At 51.0% G+C, this 20,181-nt stretch overlaps 1 protein-coding gene across 2 annotated transcripts in view; it reads right to left on the reverse strand.

Moving 5' to 3' along the window:
- SLC8B1 (solute carrier family 8 member B1) overlaps positions 1–15,630 on the reverse strand; it is a 38,556-nt gene extending 22,926 nt beyond the window's left edge. The window contains exons 1-7 of one of the 2 annotated variants that reach the window (XM_073021139.1): positions 14,889–15,630; positions 13,163–13,400; positions 1,021–1,173; positions 881–933; positions 674–732; positions 432–536; positions 182–349 (exon numbers count right to left, since the gene is read on the reverse strand). In XM_073021139.1, the coding sequence (XP_072877240.1) occupies positions 182–349; positions 432–536; positions 674–732; positions 881–933; positions 1,021–1,173; positions 13,163–13,318 (694 nt within the window). In that variant the 5' untranslated portion in view covers positions 13,319–13,400; positions 14,889–15,630. The remainder of the gene's footprint in view (positions 1–181; positions 350–431; positions 537–673; positions 733–880; positions 934–1,020; positions 1,174–13,162; positions 13,401–14,888) is intronic. The other variant, XM_073021138.1, reaches the window with a different exon arrangement.
- Between the last annotated feature and the right edge of the window lie 4,551 nt (positions 15,631–20,181).

Below are 20,181 nucleotides of genomic sequence, written 5' to 3' on the forward strand. Positions count from 1 at the left end.
TTTGGTTATGTGACCCACATGTTCCCATTTTTGCTCAAGCCAGCTTGAGGAGGGTTTCTGTCACTTGTAATCAAATCAAGCCCCCCACTGACCACCCCTCACATCTCTCTGTCCCAGGCACCTCCTAAACCTCCTGCCCATCAGCCCTGGGATCTCCCTCCTGAGCCCCACAGCTGCTCACCCAGAGCCCATGCCATCGTGATCCTGCCACGGAAGAGCATGATGAAGGTCAGGAACACAGCCACCATGTAGAAAACGATGTCCCTGAAGAAGGGCCTGGAGGCAGCCATGAAGGGGTGTAGGATGGTGATGCCTCCGGCCACCACCGTGGTAACCAGCACGCCAGCGCCTGGGGAGAGGAGGCCAGAGCTCAGTCACCCTGCGTCCTCTCCTGCTGCCTCCCCCACCCCCCTCACCGGGGCTGCTCTCACCAAACAGTGCCCCAAGGGCCAGGCCGGCTGTGTGCGGGTCGGAGAAGGCCACCAGGGCACTGAAGATGTCAGGTGCACCATTCCCAAATGCCAGGAAGGTGACGCCATGTGGGGAGCATGTCAAGGCAGGCCAGGATCGCAGCTGCAGCCCACCCAGGCCTTCCCTGGGCCACGAGCCACAACCCTCTCCCCCAGCCTCCCCACCACTGCCCTCCCTCCAGGGTGCACTGGACAAAAGGATACTGCCACGTTGTGGGAGAGCTTGAGCGTGGTGGAAATGGCCGACAAGTTGGGGCAGAAACTACGGAGAAAAAGCAGACAGGAAATATTTCCATAGTGACTGGCCCCGGACCCCTATCCTTCCCCCAAACCCAGGGTGAGCGGATGTCAGCCTCCTGGGACCCCTCCTCCCATTGATAAGCCAGACCGGGGCCCAGAGCCAAACTCACAACTTGGCCGCGGTGACTCCCAGAATCAGAAACAGGTAGAGCAGCCAGGAAACCTGGGTGAGGAGCCGGCGGGGAGGAGAGAGTCAAGTCCAGCTGGGGACACCAGCCCCTCTCACCAGCCCCCCGGGGCAGGGCCTCACATAGAGGGTGACAGCCAGAGGGAGGAGGTTGGGAGGGAAGTGGCAGAAGATGCCTTCCAGGTAGTCCAGGTAGCCCCCATCACTGTGGCAGTCGGGGTTGGTCCGGATGAAGTCACAGCGGTCAGAGACATTCAGGGCACACACCTTGCGACACTGCAGGAAGACAGGGAGGGGGACATCAGGGGCAGAGACCTCCCTGAGGACTGGACTAGGCCCATCTAGGCAGCTAAATATAATGTCCCTTCAGCCTGGTCTCCAAGGCCACCATACCCTCTGGGTGCCAACTATGTATGCACTTTTAATTTAAAAAATAAATGTCTGCTTGAAATTGACACAAGTAATTCATGAATACATATATATATATATATATATATATATTTAAATACATAAAGATTTCTAAATTCCGCTTTCTTATCCCTGCCCTCCGTAATCCCCCCTCTCCAGTGGTCCCACCATAATTAGTTTGAAGCACATCCTTACAGACATTTCTCAGATCAATTACATTTGTATATATACCTTATTATACACTTTGTTTTGTTTAACAGAAATGGATCCATCCCAAATCTCTTGTTTCTATAATTTGCTTTTACCATTACATATATATAGATAATGTTAATATACCTTAATACACATAATAAAATTCGAAACATACTATAGTGATTTCTATATGCGAAGCATAGTGCTAAGAGCTTAAAATGTATCTCAATTAATCTGTACAATAATTCTATGATGACTAGGGGCAGTGGCTCATGCCTATAATCCCAGCACTTTGGGAGGTTGAGGTGGGAGGATTGCTTGAGCCCAGGATTTCAAGACCAGCCTGGGCAACATAGCAAGACTCCATCTCTGCAAAAAAGAATAAATAAAAAATTAGCTAGGCATGGTAATGTGCACTTATAGTCCCAGCTACTCAGGAGACTGAGGTGGGAGGATCACCTGAGCCCGGGAGGTTGAGGCTGCAGTACCGTATTTAGCCTGGGGAATAGAGTGAGATCTCGTCTCAAAAAAAAAAAAAAAAAAAAAAAAAAAATGTGTCTCAATTACTCTGCACAACAATCTGCAAGGAAGGAACTATTATCATGCCCATTAAACAGATAAGGAGACTGAGACAATGTCCGTGTGCACTCAGTGGGAGGGTCAGGGTTGGAACCCAGGCAGTTTGAGCTCTAGAGTCCATTGTTCTCCCCTGCCTCCCCGCAGAGTCTTTTACTGCAGCAGAGTATTTTGTACTATGGGTGATATATCACTGAGGTAAACATTTCCCTTCTGGGCATTTGGGGATGCCCAATTTTTCAATATAGCCAATGAACTTCCTCACACATTATTCTCTGAGTACATGTGAGAAAAATGTTGTCAGAGAGGATCTGAGAAGTAAAAGTGCTGAGTCAGAGGGTATCCTGATCTGGGTTCCTCCAGAAGCTGACTTAGAGACAAAGATTGAGAGGGACATAGCATGTTTGGGAGAGCTAAGGAACACAAACGTAAAGAAAGGGAAGTGGGCCCGGGTGCAGTGGCTGATGCCTATAACTGCAGCATTTTGGGAGGCCAAGGCTGCAGGATCACTTGACCTCAGGAGTTTGAGACCAGGCATGGCAAAACCTCATCTCTACAAGAAATACAAAAAAATTAGCTGGGCTTGGTGGCATACACCTGTAGTCCCAACTACTCAGGAGAAGGAGGTAGGAGGAGCACCTGAGCCTGGAAGGTCGAGGTTGCAGGGAGCTACGATTGTGCCACTGCACTCCAGCCTGGGTGACAGAGTGAGACCCTATCTCAAAATAAAAAAAATAAAAGAAATAGAAGAAAAGAAGTGGTACAGAGAAGGGATAGCTGCCAATGAAGGCTGGGTTGAGCCAGTTACCACCACCACGAGCTTAATCAGGAGGCAAGGGAGCTGGAGTATTTATACACCAACTCCCATCAGCCACTGGGTGAGGACTGCTAGATGGAGGTTTTAGTTCCCCAGCACCTCTAGCCTACTATGCTTATAAGTGGTTCTAGAACAATAAACTGGCAACTGGAAGTCAACAAAAGCCCAACAAAATAGTACAGTCCAAAAGAAATGGTCAAGACCCTGACAGGGGATCTTGAACATTGCTGGATTTTGCCAAAATGCCCTGGCTAAGCTCTACCTATATACACTCCCACCAGGAATGGGAAAAGCAATTCTCATAAGCCTGCGCCAGCACTGGCTATGAGCAGCCTTATTCAGATTAATGTGATAGGAATGTCATTGTTCAACTGCAAGTCTGGCCAGGTGTGGTGGCTCATGCCTGTAATCCCAGCATGTTGGGAGGCCGAGGTAGGTGGATCACTTGAGGTCAGGAATTCATGACCAGCCTGGTCAACATGGGGAAACCCCGTCTCTACTAAAAATACAACATTTAGCTGGGCGTGGTGACATGCACCTGTAGTCCCAGCTACTCTGGAGGCTGAGGCAGGAGAATCACTTGAACCCAGGAGGCGGAGGTTGCAGTGAGCCAAGATCATACCACGGCACTCCAGCCTGGGTGACAAAGTGAGACTCCATCTCAAACAACAACAACAACAACAACAACAACAACAACAAGTTAAGACAGTAAAGTTTAGGTTGTGTGTATTTCATTATAATTTTTTAAATGCTTTGTCAAACCACAGTTCCATCTCCTCCACAAGCCCTCTCTGAACTCCCACCAACACCAGACTGGAAGTGAGATTTCTTATCTCTGAGCCTCTGGCCTTCTCACCAATTTTTGCTAAGAGCTCTGCCCACCATACAGTATCCCTTGAGCAGAGACTGAAACCCCCCAGCCCTGCGCCAACCCCTCAATCTTTCTACAGTGCCCCGTCCTCAGAAAGCACATGCCAGTGGGGAAGACAAAATCCGTGGCCTGGTAAACTGGCTCACACCTGTAATCCCAACACTTTGGGAGGCTGAGGTAGGAGGATCGTTTAAGCCCAGGAGTTTGAGACCAACTTGGGTAACACAGTAAGACCCCATCGCTACAAAAAAATTAAAAAATGAGCCAGGGATGGTGGCACACGCCTGTGGTCCCAGCTACTTCAGAGGCTGAGGTGAGAGGATTGCTTGAGTCTGGGAGGTTGAGGCTGCAGTGAGCTATGATGGCACCACTGCTCTCTGGCCTGAGTGACAGAGCAAGCCCCGTCTCAAAACAAAAAAAAACTTTTTTGAGATCAGGACAACCTGAGCTTAATACCCACTCAGCCACTCAGATCTTTTTTTATTTTTTGAGACAGAGTCTCGCTCTGTCGCCCAGGCTGGAGTACAATGGCACAATCTCGGCTCACTGCAACCTCTGCCTCTCAGGTTCAATTGATTCTCCTGCCTCAGCCTCCCGAGTAGCTGGGACTACAGGTGCCCACCAACACGCCCGGCTAATTTTTGTACTTTTAGTAGAAATGGGGTTTCACCACGTTGGCCAGGCTGGTCTCGAACTTCTAACCTCAAGTGATCTACCCGCCTTCGCCTCCCAGAGTGCTGGGATTACAGGTATGAGCCACCATGCCCAGCCCCTTTTTCTCCTTTGAGACAGTCTCCCTCTGTCACCTAGGCTGGAGTGCAGTAGTGCAATCTTGGCTCACTGTAACCTCCACCTAATGGGTTCCAGTGATTCTCCTGCCTCAGCCACCTGAGTACCTGGGACTACATGCAAGCATCACACCTGGCTAATTTTTGCATTTTGGGTAAGGATGGGGTTTCACCGTGTTGGCCTCGCTGGTCTTGAACTCCTGACCTCAAGTGATCCACCTAACTCAGCCTCCCAAAGTACTGGGATTACAGGTGTGAGCCTCCACGCCCAACCAGCTCCACTGTCTGCAGCAATTCCCTTCCTCTCTTTGAGCTTCAGTCTCATTTGTAAAATGGGACTAATTATACCAACCCCATTGATAAAGGAATCAAATGAGATTACAGGTGTCCAAATTTGCCCTCCTCAGAGACTGTCCATGTAAAGTAGCCATTACCCCTATCTGCACTATTAACACCCAGTTTTCTGCACTCACAGAAGTTATCACAATCTTTATTTTGTTCATTTCCTTGTTTACTGAATTTTATTATTTTAGAGACAGGGTGCTTTGTCACTCAGGCTGAAGTGCAGTGGGGCAATCATGGCTCACCTCAGCCTCGAACTCCTGGGCGCATGTGATCCTCCTGCCTTTGCCTCCCAAGTAGCTGGGACTACGGGCATACACCACCACACCCAGTTAATTTTTTTTTTTTTTTTTTTTTTTTGAGACGGAGTCTCGCTCTATCGCCGAGGCTGGAGTGCAATGGCCGGATTTCAGCTCACTGCAAGCTCCACTTCCCGGGTTTATGCCATTCTCCTGCCTCAGCCTCCCGAGTAGCTGGGACTACAGGCACCCGCCACCTCGCCCAGCTAGTTTTTTGTGTTTTTTAGTAGAGACGGGGTTTCACCGTGTTAGCCAGGATGGTCTCGATCTCCTGACCTCGTGATCCGCCCGTCTCGGCCTCCCAAAGTGCTGGGATTACAGGCTTGAGCCACTGTGCCCGGCCTTTTTAAATATTTTTTTGTAGAGATGGAGGTCTCAATACGTTGTCTAGGCTGGTCTCGAACTCCTGGCCTCAAGCCATCCTCCCACCTCAGCCTCCCAATGTGCTGGGATTATAGGCATGAACCACCAAACCTGGCCTGAATTTTTTTTGTCTGCATTCTTGTATTTGCCCTGAGACTGGCCCATAGTAGGGGCTTAATACATTTGAGTTAATGGTTGCTTGAATGACTAAGTGATTTCGTGTAGTCTTTCCAACACTGCTGTGAGGCAAATGGAATGATTCCCCTTTAACACATGGGTAAGCCAAGGGTCAGCAAACGTCGGCCCCTGGACCACATCCAGCCCGCCATCTGCTTATGCACAGCCTGCAAGCCAAGAATGATTCTTACATTTTTAAATGGTTGGGAGACATTAAGTCAAAAGAATTTTCCATGACATGTAAAATTATATAAAATCCAAATTTCCATGTCCATAAATATTTACTGGGGCATAGCCACACCCATTCATTGACATACAATCTGTGGCTGCCTGGGCACTGCAAGAGCACTGAGTAGTTGTAGAAACCATGTGGCCCACAAAGCTGAAAATATTTACTGTCTAGTTCCTGTGTTTTTCTTTTCTCTTTCTCTCTCCTTCCTTTCCTTCCTTTTTCTCTTTCTTTCTCTCTCTCTCTTTTTTTCTTTGACGGAGTCTTGCTCTGTTGCCCAGGCTGAAGTACAGCGGTCAGATCTCAGCTCACTGCAACCTCTGCCTCCTGGGTTCAAATGATTATCCTGTCTCAGCCTCTGGAGGAGGTGGGATCACAGACATGTGCCACCACGCCTGACTAATTTTTGTATTTTTAGAAGAGATGAGGTTTCACCATGTTGGCCAGGCTACTCTCAAACTCCTGGCCACAAGTGATCCACCAGCCTCAGCCTTCCAAAGTGCTGGGATTATAGGTGTGTTCACTGTGCCCAGTCTCTTTTTTTTCCTCCCTTTTTTTTTTTTTTTATTTTTCAGACAAAGTCTCACTGTTGTCCAGGCTGGAGTGCAGAAGCATGATTATAGCTCCCTGCAGCCTCAAACTCTTGGGCTTAAGGAATTCCCCTGACTTCAACCTCCTAAGTGGCTGGAGCTACAAATGTGAGCCCACACTCGGCCCTAATATCTGGCTCTTTACAGAAAAAGTCAGTGCCCCAGGCTGGAGTGACGGTGTGCACATCCCAACCCAGGCTTGGGAATCTCCATCAACTATTCCCACCAAAAAATGCAGAAGCAAGTCTCAAGTTCCTGTCCTGAGATTCCCTTATCCCATCCCCAGCTCCCACCCAAAAGCAAGTCAGCTGGGCTCCTTCCATACTGCTGGGGGGAGGGTTTCAGTCTTGCCCTAAGCCTGGGCTTGTGGCTTTGCTGGGGCCCAGGAATTTCCCAGGGAGATAAAGTCACCCAAGGGGGTTCTGATAAAGAGGGTCCTGCCCAGCACAAGGAGGGAGGACACCAGATGGGGGCCAGGGAAGCAGGTGGGCTGCCATTTCCTCCTCTGGGAAGAACAATAATCATCATATTGGGAGGCGGTACAGCTCCCCCTACGGAGCCTCCTCTCTCATGAAACTGCCTGGTTGAAATTCTAATTTGCATCCTTCGAGGTGAGTGATCTTGGGCAAGTAAATTAAGCTCAGTTTTCTCCTCTGAACAATGGGGGCAATAACACCCACATGCCTAGATAAGAACAGGATAAGGACATGGAGGCCAGGCATAGTGGCTCACATCTGTAATCCCAGTGCTTGAGGCCATGAGTTTGAGACCAGCCTGGCCAACATGGTGAAACTCCATCTCCACTAAAAATATAAAAATTAGCCGGGCGTGGTGGCGGGCGCCTGTGTTCCCAGCTACTCAGGAGGCTGAGGCTGGAGAATCACCTGAACCCAGGAGGAGGAGGTTGCAGTGAGCCGAGATCACACCATTGCACTCCAGGCTGGGCAACAGAGTGAGACTCTGTCTCAAAAAAAAGAAAAAAAAAAAAAAATAGGCTGGGCACGGTGGGTCACACCTGTAATCCCAGCACTTTGGAAGGCGAAGGCAGGTGGATCACCTGAGGTCAGGAGTTTGAGACCAGCCTGATCAACATGGTAAAACCCTGTCTCTACTAAAAATACAAAAAGTTAGCCGGGCATTGTGGTGGGCGCCTGTAATCGCAGCTACTTGGGAAGCAGAGGCAGGAGAATCGCTTGAACCTGGGAGGTGGAGGTTGCAGTGAGCCAAGATCACACCACTGCACTCCAGGCTGGGCAACAGAGTGAGACTCTGTCTCAAAAAAAAAAATAGGCTGGGTGCGGTGGGTCACACCTGTAATCCCAGCACTTTGGGAGGCAGAGGCAGGTAGATCACCTGAGGTCAGGAGTTCGAGACCACCCTGACCAACATGGTGAAACCCTGTCTCTACTAAAAATACAAAAAGCGGGGTGTGGTGGGGGGCACCTGTAATCCCAGCTACTTGGGAAGCTGAGGCAGGAGAATCGCTTGAACCTGGGAGGTGGAGGTTGCAGTGAGCTGAGATTGCACCATTGTACTCCAGCCTGGGCAACAAGAGCGAAACTATGTCTCCAAAAAAAAAAAAAAAAGGTTGCATTATCATCATCTAAGTCTAAGTTTTAATTAATTAATTATTTATTTATTTTTGAGACAGGTTCTGTCTATGTCACCCAGGTTGGAGTGCAGTGGCATGATCACAGCTCACTCCAGCCTCAACCACCCAGGCTCAAGCAGTCTCCTACCTCAGCCTCCTCAGTAGCTGGCACCACAGGTGTGCATCACACAAGGCTAATTTTTAAATTTTTTGTTGAGAAGGGGTCTCACCATGTTGGCCAGGCTAGTCTCAAGCTCCTGGGCTCAAGCGATCTTCCCGCCTTGGCCTTCCAACATGCTGGTGTTACAGGGATGGGCCACCAAACCTGCCCAAAAATTTTTATCTTTTTTTTTTTTTTTTCCTGAGATGGAGTCTTGCTCTGTCGCCCAGGCTGGAGTGCAGTGGCCGGATCTCAGCTCACTGCAAGCTCCGCCTCCCGGGTTTACACCATTCTCCTGCCTCAGCCTCCCAAGTAGCTGGGACTACAGGCGCCCGCCACCTCACCCGGCTAGTTTTTTGTATTTTTTTTTGTAGAGACGGGGTTTCACCATGTTAGCCAGGATGGTCTCGATCTCCTGACCTCGTGATCTGCCCGTCTCGGCCTCCCAAAGTGCTGGGATTACAGGCTTGAGCCACTGCGCCCGGCCATTTTTATCTCTTAAACAATGCTTGAATTCATCCCTTCCTTCCATCTCCACCACCACGAAGAAAAATTGCAGAGGTTGTCATTCGGTCTCCTATCCCCAGTCTTACCAGAGGGGCTCTTTCTAAAGTGCTCCCTCCTCCAGCTGCTGAAGAGCCCTCCTTTGCCTGTTTTTGGTCCCTGTGTTCTGCCCTTGTCAGTCTCCAGTAAAGCTCATCTGGTCAGCTGTCAGGTCCTGGAATGCCCAGACCCTCCTGGCATTGGTCCAGCTTTTGTACATGCTGTTCCTTCTGCCTGGTGCCACGACTCCTTTCGCTCTAGTTAATCCACGTTCACCATCCAATTCTTGGTTCCCAGGATACTTCTTGCAGGAAGCCCTCCCTGACTACTCCCAGCCTAGCTGGCCCTCCCAGTTACTTTTAATTTTTTTTCCTTTTTTGAGATGGAGTCTCACTCCATCACCCAGGCAGGAGGACAGTGGTGTGATCTCAGCTCACTGCAACCTCTACCTCATGGGTTCAAGAGATTCTCCTACCTCAGCCTCCCGAGTAGCTGGGATTACAGGTACCCACCACCATGCCCAGGTAATTTTTGTATTTTAGTAGAGATGGCTTTGCTATTTTGGCCAGGCTGGTCTCGAACTCCTGGCCTGAAGTGATCCACGTGCCTCGGCCTCCCAAAGTGCTGGGATTACAAGTGTGAGCCACTGCACCCGGGCAGGATCATAGACTTGTTTAATACATCTGTCCCTCCCACCAAAGTCTCGCACAGTGCCTGGCAGAGTAGGCCCTCCTAACAGTTGTGCTGCACACTGCTGGGAATCATGTCACTCATTCAGTCTTCATCAGAGACCCAGGAGGTTGGCACAATTGTTTCCACTTCACAGATGAGAAAACTGAGGCACAGAGAGGCAAAGTGGCTTGCCCAGGAGCACACAGCCCACCACTGAGAAGTGGCTCCAAACTCAGCTCCACCTGCTCAAAGTTACCTGCTACAGCTCCTGAAGAAACTGCCCAACTGGGCAGGGGCAGCCTCCATTTCCTGTCCTCTCACTATCTTCCTCCCCTCCCTCCTCCCTGTCCTCGGGGTCAGCCAGGGAGGATGCGGGGTGTCACCCCATCTCGCTGATGGCAGAGTGAGTCAGCAAGGCAGCTCCCCGAAATCTGGCCTCCCAAATCACATCATTGTGCAGTCTGTCTCACTCTGCCCTCCCCGAGCTGCACAGCCCTCCCCCAGGTCCCTCAGGACCCCTCCCCAGCTCCCTGCTCAAGAGAGCAGAGTAAGGTGGGATTGCTCCGCGTGTAGGGAAGAGGGGGTGACTTCACTTCCTTCCAGTTCTTCCCACCCTCTTTCCTTCGTCACTCACTCAGTCCCAGGAAACCCAGAGAGGTGCACACAGGGGTCAGGCAGGACAGGAAAGGGTAACAGACTCAATGCCTTGGAATTCTTATAAAAACTTATGTTAGATTATATCCTCCTGTGCTCTAAAGCCTCCCATGGCTCCCACCTTCCTCTCACTGACAGCCAAGTCTGCAGTGGTTCCCAGGGCCCTGTATGATCTGGCCCGTTCTCTCCTGCCTGGTCTTCCTTCTCCCTTGTTCACTGTTCCAGCCACTCTGCAAAATCTGTCATTCTGCTCCTGCCCCAGGGCCTTTGCATCTACTGTTCCCTCACTTCCCCTGGATCTTCATAAGCCATTCAGGTCTCGGTCAAAATGTCCTGTCCTCAGGGAGGCCTTCCATGATAGCCTAAGCAGAGCAGCGTCCCCCTCCCCCTCACCCCGTGGAATGATTTGTCAACTTGCTTCTCACCCATGACCCCACTAGAGTATAAGCTCCAGGGGGGCAGGGACCAGTCTTCTCTGCTTCCTGCTATCCCCTCAGCACGTGGCACAGGCCCTGGCACACAGTAGGTGCTCAATAAATATTTGTTGCATAATGACTACTTGAAAAGGACCTAAAGTCAGGGGCTGGAAGGGCCTTTCCCAGCCTGCAGGCTCCCTGGATGGTGGGGACATCCAGAAAGGCAGCTGTCCCATCTGTCCTGGGAGGTGGTGGACTAGAGGGGAAGGGGATGGATTTAGCATGAAGCAGCCAAGAGTTCTCAACCTGGCTCTGCCACTTTCCTCCTGGCCACCTTCACCTCCCTGAACCTCAGAGCCTTCATCTATAGCACAGACATCATCACTCCCACCTCACGGGGTTTGGGGGGGACTTGTGAGCACAGGGCTGACGTAAGTGCTCAATAACTTGGAGAGATTATCTGGCACAATGATCTGGTATGATCTCTCAGTTTTCCTGCCCCCAAGGAGCACGCTCCAAGAGGGGGTACTCAATTTTATAACCACAGTAACCACAAACCACTTTCCCATCTGTAAAATGGGCTTAATTGCCTGTTGCCTGCTTCAGAGGGTGGACTTGAAGGCACTTTGCAGCCTCATAAAGTTGCTGTGGGCGTTGAGCCCATCGGTTTGAGTTTGGGATTCCTGCTGAAGAAATGGCAAGAACTCCAGCCCCTGGCAGTTACAGGGGACTCCAGGGGGTCATCTTGAGCAGTCCCCTGCTTTTGTTCCTTCACTCCAGATCCGCTGTGACCTCCTCTTCTCCCCTTACAGACATCAGAGCGGAAAGATGTAAGTTCTCTGTAGCCCGTCTCAATGGGCTGTGCCCTCCCTGGCCTGGGAGGAAGGCCTCTTGCCTCTAACTCCAGCGTCGTCACTGGTCCTCCCTCAGTGCTCCCCATCCAAATCATAGCACCAGCAGACCCTCAGCTGATCAGGCCAGAAACCTGGAGCCACCCACAACTGCTTTCTCCTACCACTGGGAGAAAGAGAGAGGCTGGCAGTTCAATACCAGCCTGGCCAACATGGTGAAATCCTGGTTCTACTAAAAGTACAAAAAAATTAGCCAGGTGTGGTGGTGTGCGCCTGTAATCCCAACTACTCGGGTGGCTGTGCATGAGAATTGCTTGAACCTGGAAGGCAGAAGTTGCAGTGAGCTGAGATCGCCAGCCTTTGCCTCCAGCCTGGGTATGGAGTGAGACTGTTCTCAAAAAAAAAAAAAAAATTTGAGTCAGTGGACTGGGAAAGGCAGACCCACCCTTAATCTGGGTGGGTACAATCTAATCAGCCACCAGCACAGCCAGAATAAAAGCAGGCAGAAGAATGTGGAGAGACTGGACTGGCTTGGTCTTCCGGCCTGCATCTTTCTCCCGTGCTGGATGCTTCCTGCCCTCGAACATCAGACTCCAAGTTCTTCAGCTTTGAGACTCTTGGACCTTAAGCCACAGACTAAAGGCTGCACTGTCGGTTTCCCTACTTTTGAGGTTTTGGGATTCAGACTGACTTCCTCGCTCTTCAGCTTGCAGGTGACCTATTGTGGGACCTCATCTGAGATCATGTGAGTCAATATTCCTTAAAAAACTCCCTTTATATATACATCTATGCTATTAGTTCTGTCCCGCTAGAGAACTCTGACTAACACAGATTTTGGTACCCTCTGCTTAAAATCTTCCATTGGCTCCCCACTACCGCAAAACAATTCTCACCTCCTAGCCGCAGCCTGTAAGGCCTTTTGTAATCTGCCCGCCATTACCTCTACATCCTCCTCTCTTAACATTCTTCTCCTCACTTGCTCTGTTGCATCCATTCTAGCCTCCCTGCTGTTCCAGGAACACACTAAGCTTGTTTCTGCTCCAGAATCTTTGTACTTGCTGTTCCCTTTGCCCAGAATGCTCTTCCCTGGGGTGTCTATGTAGGTGGTTTCCTCTCTCCATTCAGTGGCTTGCCTCAAAGATCACCTCCTCACAGAAGCCATCTGTGACCGCTCAATCTGAAATATTTGGAAATGCTCACGCCGTCCCCCCATACCACTTCAGCAATTGTATGCGGGGCACTTAGCACGTCACCACCTGAAATGTATATGCTTACTTCTCTTTTTTTGTTGTTGAGACAGAGTCTTGCTTTGCCGCCCAGGCTGGAGTGCAGTGGCACAATCCTGGCTCACTGCAACATCCACCTCACGGGTTCAAGCAATTCTCCTGCCTCAGGGTTCTGAGGATTACAGGCGTCCGCCACCACGCTCGGCTAGTTTTTGTATTTTTAGGAGATACGGGGTTTTGACACGATAGCCAGGCTGGTCTCGAACTCCTGGCCTCAAGTGATCTGCCTGCCTCAGCCTCCCAAAGTGTATACATTTACTTCTTGATCTGTCTATTCAGGAGACTGTCAGCTCCTTGAGAGTAGTGAGTTTTGTCTATATTGTTCCCTGGTATATCCCAGGCTGTGGTCAGTGCCTGGCACATAGCAGATGCTCAACAGATATTTATCGATTGGAGGAACACAGCCCCATCCAACCCCAGGTTCCTATCGGGATACTCACGTCTACCACGGGGGTCTGGTTCACACCTGAAGCTGGAAACTGGGGGCTAATGTGAGCCCCTGTAGACGAGTCCCTAGCCCCAGACACTGTCTCCGCCATTAGCAGCACACAAAGCACACTCAGTGCCCAGCGCAGATCCAGCCATCTGCCGGCCATCCGCCCTCACGGGGCCTGGCCCTCACTCTCCACTTCCCTTTCTGCAGTAGCTCAGTTCCAAACAGCTGGCGGCTCCGGTGGCCTGCAAGGTGGGAGTGAGAAGGGGGGACAATGTCACTGAAAACCCATGGGCCCAGCAAAAGGGGCCGGAAGACTTTCTCAGTTAAGGAACTGCCTTCCTGCCTCCCAGCAGCAAAGGAAAGCTGATGGAGAAACCGTGTTCTGCATAGTCTCACTGGAGGGACCCAAGGCCCTGCCCATTCAGTGTGCAGATCAGATACGCCCTTCTTCCTGAGCCCCCATGAAAACTACCCTGTCCCACCTGACCCCCAGCCTGAGGCCAGAATGTCAGGGCTGCAAGGGACTAGGGACTTGAACCGAGATTCAGAGCCTCAGGCTTCTGGGGCCAGCTGGGTGACATACATGTGGGAAATGGGCAGTGGGCGGGATTCAGAAGCCCTCAAAACAAAACAAAACAAAACAAAACAAAAACTCTACTTCTAGGGGTGGACGTGGCCTCTAGGCCACCAGTTTGAGACCTAGAGAGGCTTGCCCACGACATTTTATGGAGCCCACTAAGCAATGCTGTTGTTCTGTGTCTTACAAGGAGCCAAGCTTTACACGGATGACCTCATTCTATCCTCATAACATGCCGAGAGGGGGTAGCATTGCCATTCCATTTCACAGATGAACTAACTGAGGCACAGACAGGTGAAGCCAGGCTTGTCTCCTCCCTGCACCACGCCTCCCTCATCCAGTCCTCAGAACAAGTCTGGAAATGTCGCCCCCGCACCCTGCACAACAGGGACAGGGGCTCAGAGGAGTTTTGTTTGTTTTGTTTTGTTTTTTTTGTTTTTTCAGATGGAGTCTTGCTCCGTCACCCAAGCTGGAGTGCAGTGGCACAATCTCAGCTCACTGCAACCAATGCCTCCCGGGTTCAAGTGATTCTCCTGCCTCAGCCTCCTGAGTAGCTGGGATTACAGGCACACACCACCATGCCCAGCCAATTTTTGTATTTTTAATAGAGACGGGGTTTCACCATGTTGGCCAGGCTGGTCTCGAACTCCGAGCTTCAAGTGATCTGCCGGCCTGGACCTCTCAAAGTGCTGGGAATACAGGCATGAGCCACCATGCCCAGGAGAGGAATTCTGTAACCCGCCGAAGGTCACACAGCAAGAGGGTCACAGAGCCCACAGCCCCTCCGACAGGGAACTTAAGGGCAAGAGGGAAGTGAGTTGCTCAGAGACAGCTTGTTAGCAGTGGGGCTGGGCTGGTCACCACCATGTGCCTCTTCCCTCAAGCCTAGGGCCAAAATGGCTTCAATTTATTTCAAAGGAATTAAACTGGAAAAACAAAAGTCCTCAGCAAACTAAATATCCTGTTTTGGCTTTTTCATGTGTTCTACGGTGAGTATGTCTTATTTTTGCAATCAGGAAACCAAACCCCATAAAACGGTTTTTTTCTTTAAGTCTGCACAGGTGTTTCTCAATGTACTGGCGGCCTGAGGGGAGGGAGAGGAGGTAGGGAGGGGGAGATCAGAAAGGCCCCTGTCCCAGCCACGGTTCCTTACCTGTCCACGGAAGACACGGCCCTTCCTCTTCTGTGGTTCTCCTGAACCCCTCCAAGTGGAGTCCGAGTTACTCTATTTGGCACCAAGTTGAAACAGGACACCCCTGGTTTCAAATTCGTCTCGGTCACTTACTATCTGTGTGGCCTTAAGGAAGTCACTTCACCTCTCTGAGCCTCTTATTCCTCATGTGTAAAATGGACACAAATGCTGGCCGACGGGGTATACAATAAGAGCTCAATAAATGCTCGCCTCCCTGGTGTCCCCAATACCTGAAGATCAGCATGCGTCTCGTCCCTCTTTGCCACCGATTTATTTTACTGATTCACTAGTGAGCATTTACTGAGCGCCCTCTGTACACGTGGGCCTATGTCTAGCGCTCAGATGGTCGCCGACCTGCTAAGGGTCTGGGGCGGGAAATCGGGGCTGCGCTTTCCAGGGAAGAGACCTCAGGAACATCTCCGTGCTCCGTTTCCCGATCCGGACGGAGGTTGAGAAGTCGAACTCGGGGCGCCCGGGTCCTCCGGCCTTGCGGGGAGGCGGCTTTTTCTTACTCGGGCCGGGCCTGGGACCCGCAAACTCCGAACCTCGACGTCGCAGGTCCTCGCAGCCTTCCAGGTCCCTGGCCGCCGGCCCGACCTTCCGCCAGCGAAGTCGCCAGTCCGGGCGCCCCGCCTGCTGCAGCTTACGGGCTCCTACTCTTCCCGTCCGGGCCCGCCCCGGCTCGCCCTGCCCCGGTCCCGGCCACGCCCTCGGGACACGCCCCTCGGGACACGCCCCAGAAGACTCGCCCCGCCCCTGCCCTTAAAGGTACAGCTCCCGGGGAGCTTCCCAGGGTCTTCCCACTCTCCACCGTCCTCTCCCTCTGCTTTGAAACTGAGATACAAGCCAATGGGTAAGGACTGCAGGAAGGCGGAGAGGGACAGTTAGAGGGTGAAACTAGGAGGTTCATTTCCTGAGACCAGAGGGTGTCAAGCTGCTCCTGGTAATTAATGGTGACAAAGAGGATTTGAGAAAATCCCAGCTGGAGAAAGCCCCACCCTGCCCACGAAAGTTCGGGCGGTTTCACCTGAAATCCTTCTGAGATCCTAACTGGGTTCATCATTCCCCTCTAGTAGCATAGCTTTTTTTTTTTTAATTTAAATTTTAATTTTTTAAGCCAGGGTCTCACTCTATCGCCCAGGCTGGAATGCAGTAGCATCTGTCACGGCTCACTGCAGCCTCAACCTCCGCGGCTTAAACAATCCTCCCACCTCGGCCTCCCAAGTAGCTGGGACTACAGGCAAGTGCCACCACGCCCGGCTAATTTTGTTCATTTTTTTGTAAAATGTTCTCACTATGGGCCGGGCGTGGTGGCTCATGCCTGTAATCCCAGCACTTTGAGGGGCAGAGACGGGCAGATCACGAGGGCAGGAGATCAAGACCATCCTGGCTAACATGGTGAAACCCCGTCTCTACTAAAAATACAAAAAAATTAGCCAGGCGTGGAGGCACACACTTGTGGTCCCAGCTACTTGGGAGGCTGAGGCAGGAGAATTGCATGAACCCGGGAGGCGGAGCTTGCAGTGAGCCGAGATTGCGCCACTGCACTCCAGCCTGGGCAACACAGCAAGACTCCGTCTCAAAAAAAAAAAAAAAAAAAGCCTCACTATGTTGGCCAAACTGGTCTCGAACTCCTGGACTTATACAATCCTCCCGCCTCAGCCTCTCACGTAGCTGGATCTCAAGCGATCCTTCCGCCTCTTCCTCTCAAAGTGTCAGAGCTGTGTAAACCAGAGCAACTCCATCTCCAATGGGGCTGGGTAAAATGAGGCTAAGACCTACTGGGCTGCATTCCCAGACGGTGAAGGCATTCTAAGCCACAGGTTGAGATAGAAGGTCAGCACAAGATACAGTCATAAAGACCTTGCTGACAAGACAGGTTGCAGTAAAGGAGCCGGCCCAAACCCACCAAAACCAAGATGGTGACAAGAATGACCTCTGGTTGTCCTCACTGCTGCACTCCCACCCGCGCCATGACAGTTTACAAATGCCATGGCAACATCAGGAAGTTACCCTATATGGTCTAAAAAGGGGAGACATAGATAATCAACCCCTTGTTTAGCACATCATCAAGAAATAACCGTAAAAATGGGCAACCAGCAGCCCCCGGGGCTGCTCCGCCTATGAAGTAACCATTCTTTTATTCTTTTACTTTCTTAATAAACTTGCTTTCACTTTACTCTGTGGAATCGCCCTGAATTCGTTTTTGCACGAGATTCAAGAACCCTCTCTTGGGGTCTGGATCAGGACCCCTTTCCTATAACAAAAGTGCTTGGATGACAAGTGTGAGCCACCACGACCACCTTTTTTTCTAATATTTAAAATTTGTATTTAATTTTTTCCCTTTTCTTTTTGCTAATCTCTGTATCGTTCCAATTTTAGTAGATGTGCTGCAGAAGGGGGCACACAGCATCACTTTTAAAAGAATGTGGCAAACGAATCAAGACTGAGGAGTTAGTGATCTGCTGGTGGATGTATTAGTATCTCCCCCTATTTCCAGTTTCCCAGCCTCCTGGGGAAGCTCTGTTCATTCTGCCATTTCTTCTGCTGGGGGGATGGGGAAGTGGGAGGAGGTGGGCATGGGGGCTGGACCTGGGGTCCTTAAGGCTGGAGTGTGTCCTCCCAGGCCACTCCTGCCTGCAGCCCCGCTTCTGCCATTATCGTGCATCTAATTCCCCCATCTCTCATCCTCAGGGTAGGACCTGCTTCCTCGTCATGGACAGGACCCGGGCCCAATGCCAAGCCTGGCATTCAAGGCCCTTCAGCATCCAGCGCTAGCACACCTTTCTGAAATCATCTTTCACCCCTACCTCCACCTCCTGCCCAGAAGTGCTCCCTGTTTCCTGAATGTGTTGGCCTATTGCTCACAGCCACCTGCCTCTGCTCCTTCCGAGCCTCCTGTCTTGATGACACCCTTTTCTCTTTTCCACCTGACAAACTCTTACTCATGTCATCAGGCTCAGCTCAGAGGTCACCGCCACTAGGTGGTCTTTCACCCTCCTCCCCACCCCTCCATATGGCCACGGGGCTCCCCGCCTTCAGAGTCTGCCTCTAACTCCCACCTCTGGGCAGGTGACATTGTGACCTGGAACATGATGTTTGGAATCGCAGAACACCAGGTTTCTATAGGACCTTCTCTAAACACTTAGAGCATCTCTTTGAGCCTCAGTTTCCCTCTTGGTGAAATGGGGGTGATACTAGTACCAACCTCCTGAGGTCCTTCCAGGTGTTTTTCCTTATCTTTTTTGAGACAGGGTCTCCCTCTGTCACCCAGGCTGGAGTGCAGTGGTGTGATCTTGGCTCACCGCATCCTTGACCTCCTGGGTCAAGTGATCCTCCCACATCAGCCTCCCAAGTAACTGGGACTACAGTCGTGTGCCACCATGCCTGGCTAGTTTTTTAAATTTCTTTTTTTTTTTTTTTTTTTTTTTAGATGGAGTCTCTCTCTGTCGCCCAGGCTGGAGTGCAGTGGTGCAAACTGGGGTTCACGCCATTCTCCTGCCTCAGCCTCCCGAGTAGGTGGGACTACAGGCACCCACCATCACGCTCGGCTAATTTTTTTTGTATTTTTTAGTAGAGACGGGGTTTCACTGTGTTAGCCAGGATGGTCTCAATCTCCTGACCTCATGATCCGCCTGCCTCAGCCTCCCAAAGTGCTGGGATTACAGGCGTGAGTCACCGCGGCTGGCCCTGCCTGACTGGTTTTGTTCATTTTAGAGACAGGGTCTCACTATGTTGCCCAGGCTGGTCCTGAACTCCTGGGCTCATGCAGTCCCCCCACCTTGTCCTCCCAAAGTGCTGGGATTACAGGCGTGAGCCACCATGCCTGGCTGAAGTAGGACACTGTGAAGAGCGCCAAACCAGCATGCTGGATGCTGAGCCAACACTCCCTCAGTGGAAGGGTTTATTGTCCCTATTAATTATTCCATTGTTGGCTGGATGTGGTGGCTCACACCTGTAATCCCAGCGCTTTGGGAGGCTGAGATGGGCAGATCACCCAAGGTCAGGAGTTCAAGACTAGCCTGGCCAACATGGTGAAAACCCATCTCTACTAAAAAATACAAAAATTAGTTGGGCATGGTGGCACAAGCCCACAATCTCAGCTACTTGGGAGGCTGAGGCATGAGAATTGCTTGAACCTGGGAGGTGGAGGCTGCAGTGAGCCCAGATGATGCCACTGCACTCCAGCCTAGGTGACAGTGAGACTCCATCTCAAAGAAAAATTAAAAAAAAAAATTATTCCATTGTTACAACAATGCATTAAGTTACCTTTCTGTGTCCCCCACAGACTGGGAGCACCTTGAAGCAGCACCAGGCCAGGTTCATCCCCATGTCCAGGCTGCCAGCACAGGGGCGTTCACAGCTAGTGTCTGTGTGTCACAATGTCCAAGCCTGCTCCAGGGTCAGCTTTTCCCCAGGTCCTCTGCTGCTTAAGAAGTAACTCCAGAATTGCTGAGTTTGAAACAGAAGTCCTCCTTCCCCAAGGGGCCTGACCCTGGTAGCTAGGGTGAGGCTTAGATATCACCACTCTGGGTCAGCAGAGCAGATGGGTTACTACCTCCCTGTCTCCCAGGACTGGGGTAGAGCAGCTGGCAAGGGGTGTTGGGGGAGAGTGTGAGTATCTGTTGAGAGACTCCTGGAAAGATCCAGGCAGAGAGAGGAACCCCTGGGGACAGAGAAGGAAGATAGATGGGGCCTGGGATAGCCCCTGGTTCACCCCTGCTCTGGTAAACAGTGGTTAGGGTTAGGGCCTATTCCCCAGGCTGAGAAAGGCCATTTTAACATGGTAGGAGCAGCCTCAGAAGTCATCCAGATCCGAGTTCAAGTCCCAGCTCTGCCAGTTACGGTTATTTGACCTTGGACCAGTTATTTTGTCTTTTTGAGTCTCAGTTCCTCACCTGGAAAATGGGGATGAAAACAGCACCTATAGGGCACTCATTGGGCTGTAGTGAGGATTGAGATTTTATATGTAGGCTGGGCACAGTGGTTCACACCTGTAATTCACACTTTGAGAGGCTGAAGTGGGAGGATTGCTTGAGGCCAGGAGTTCGAGACCAGCCTGGGCAACATAGCAAGACCCTGTCTCTACTATTATAATTTTAAAGAGCAAGGAGATTATATAATAAAACCCATAGCATAGTGCCTGGCATTTGTTAAAGCTGAGTAAATTGAAGCTGCTGTTGTTATTATTTATTATTATTACTGAAAGTTAAAGGACCTGACACAGTGTCTGGCAGAGAGTAGATTAAATGTC

The sequence above is a fragment of the Chlorocebus sabaeus genome, chromosome 11 (genome assembly GCF_047675955.1).
Source record: "Chlorocebus sabaeus isolate Y175 chromosome 11, mChlSab1.0.hap1, whole genome shotgun sequence".
Classification (NCBI taxonomy): Eukaryota; Metazoa; Chordata; class Mammalia; order Primates; family Cercopithecidae; genus Chlorocebus; species Chlorocebus sabaeus.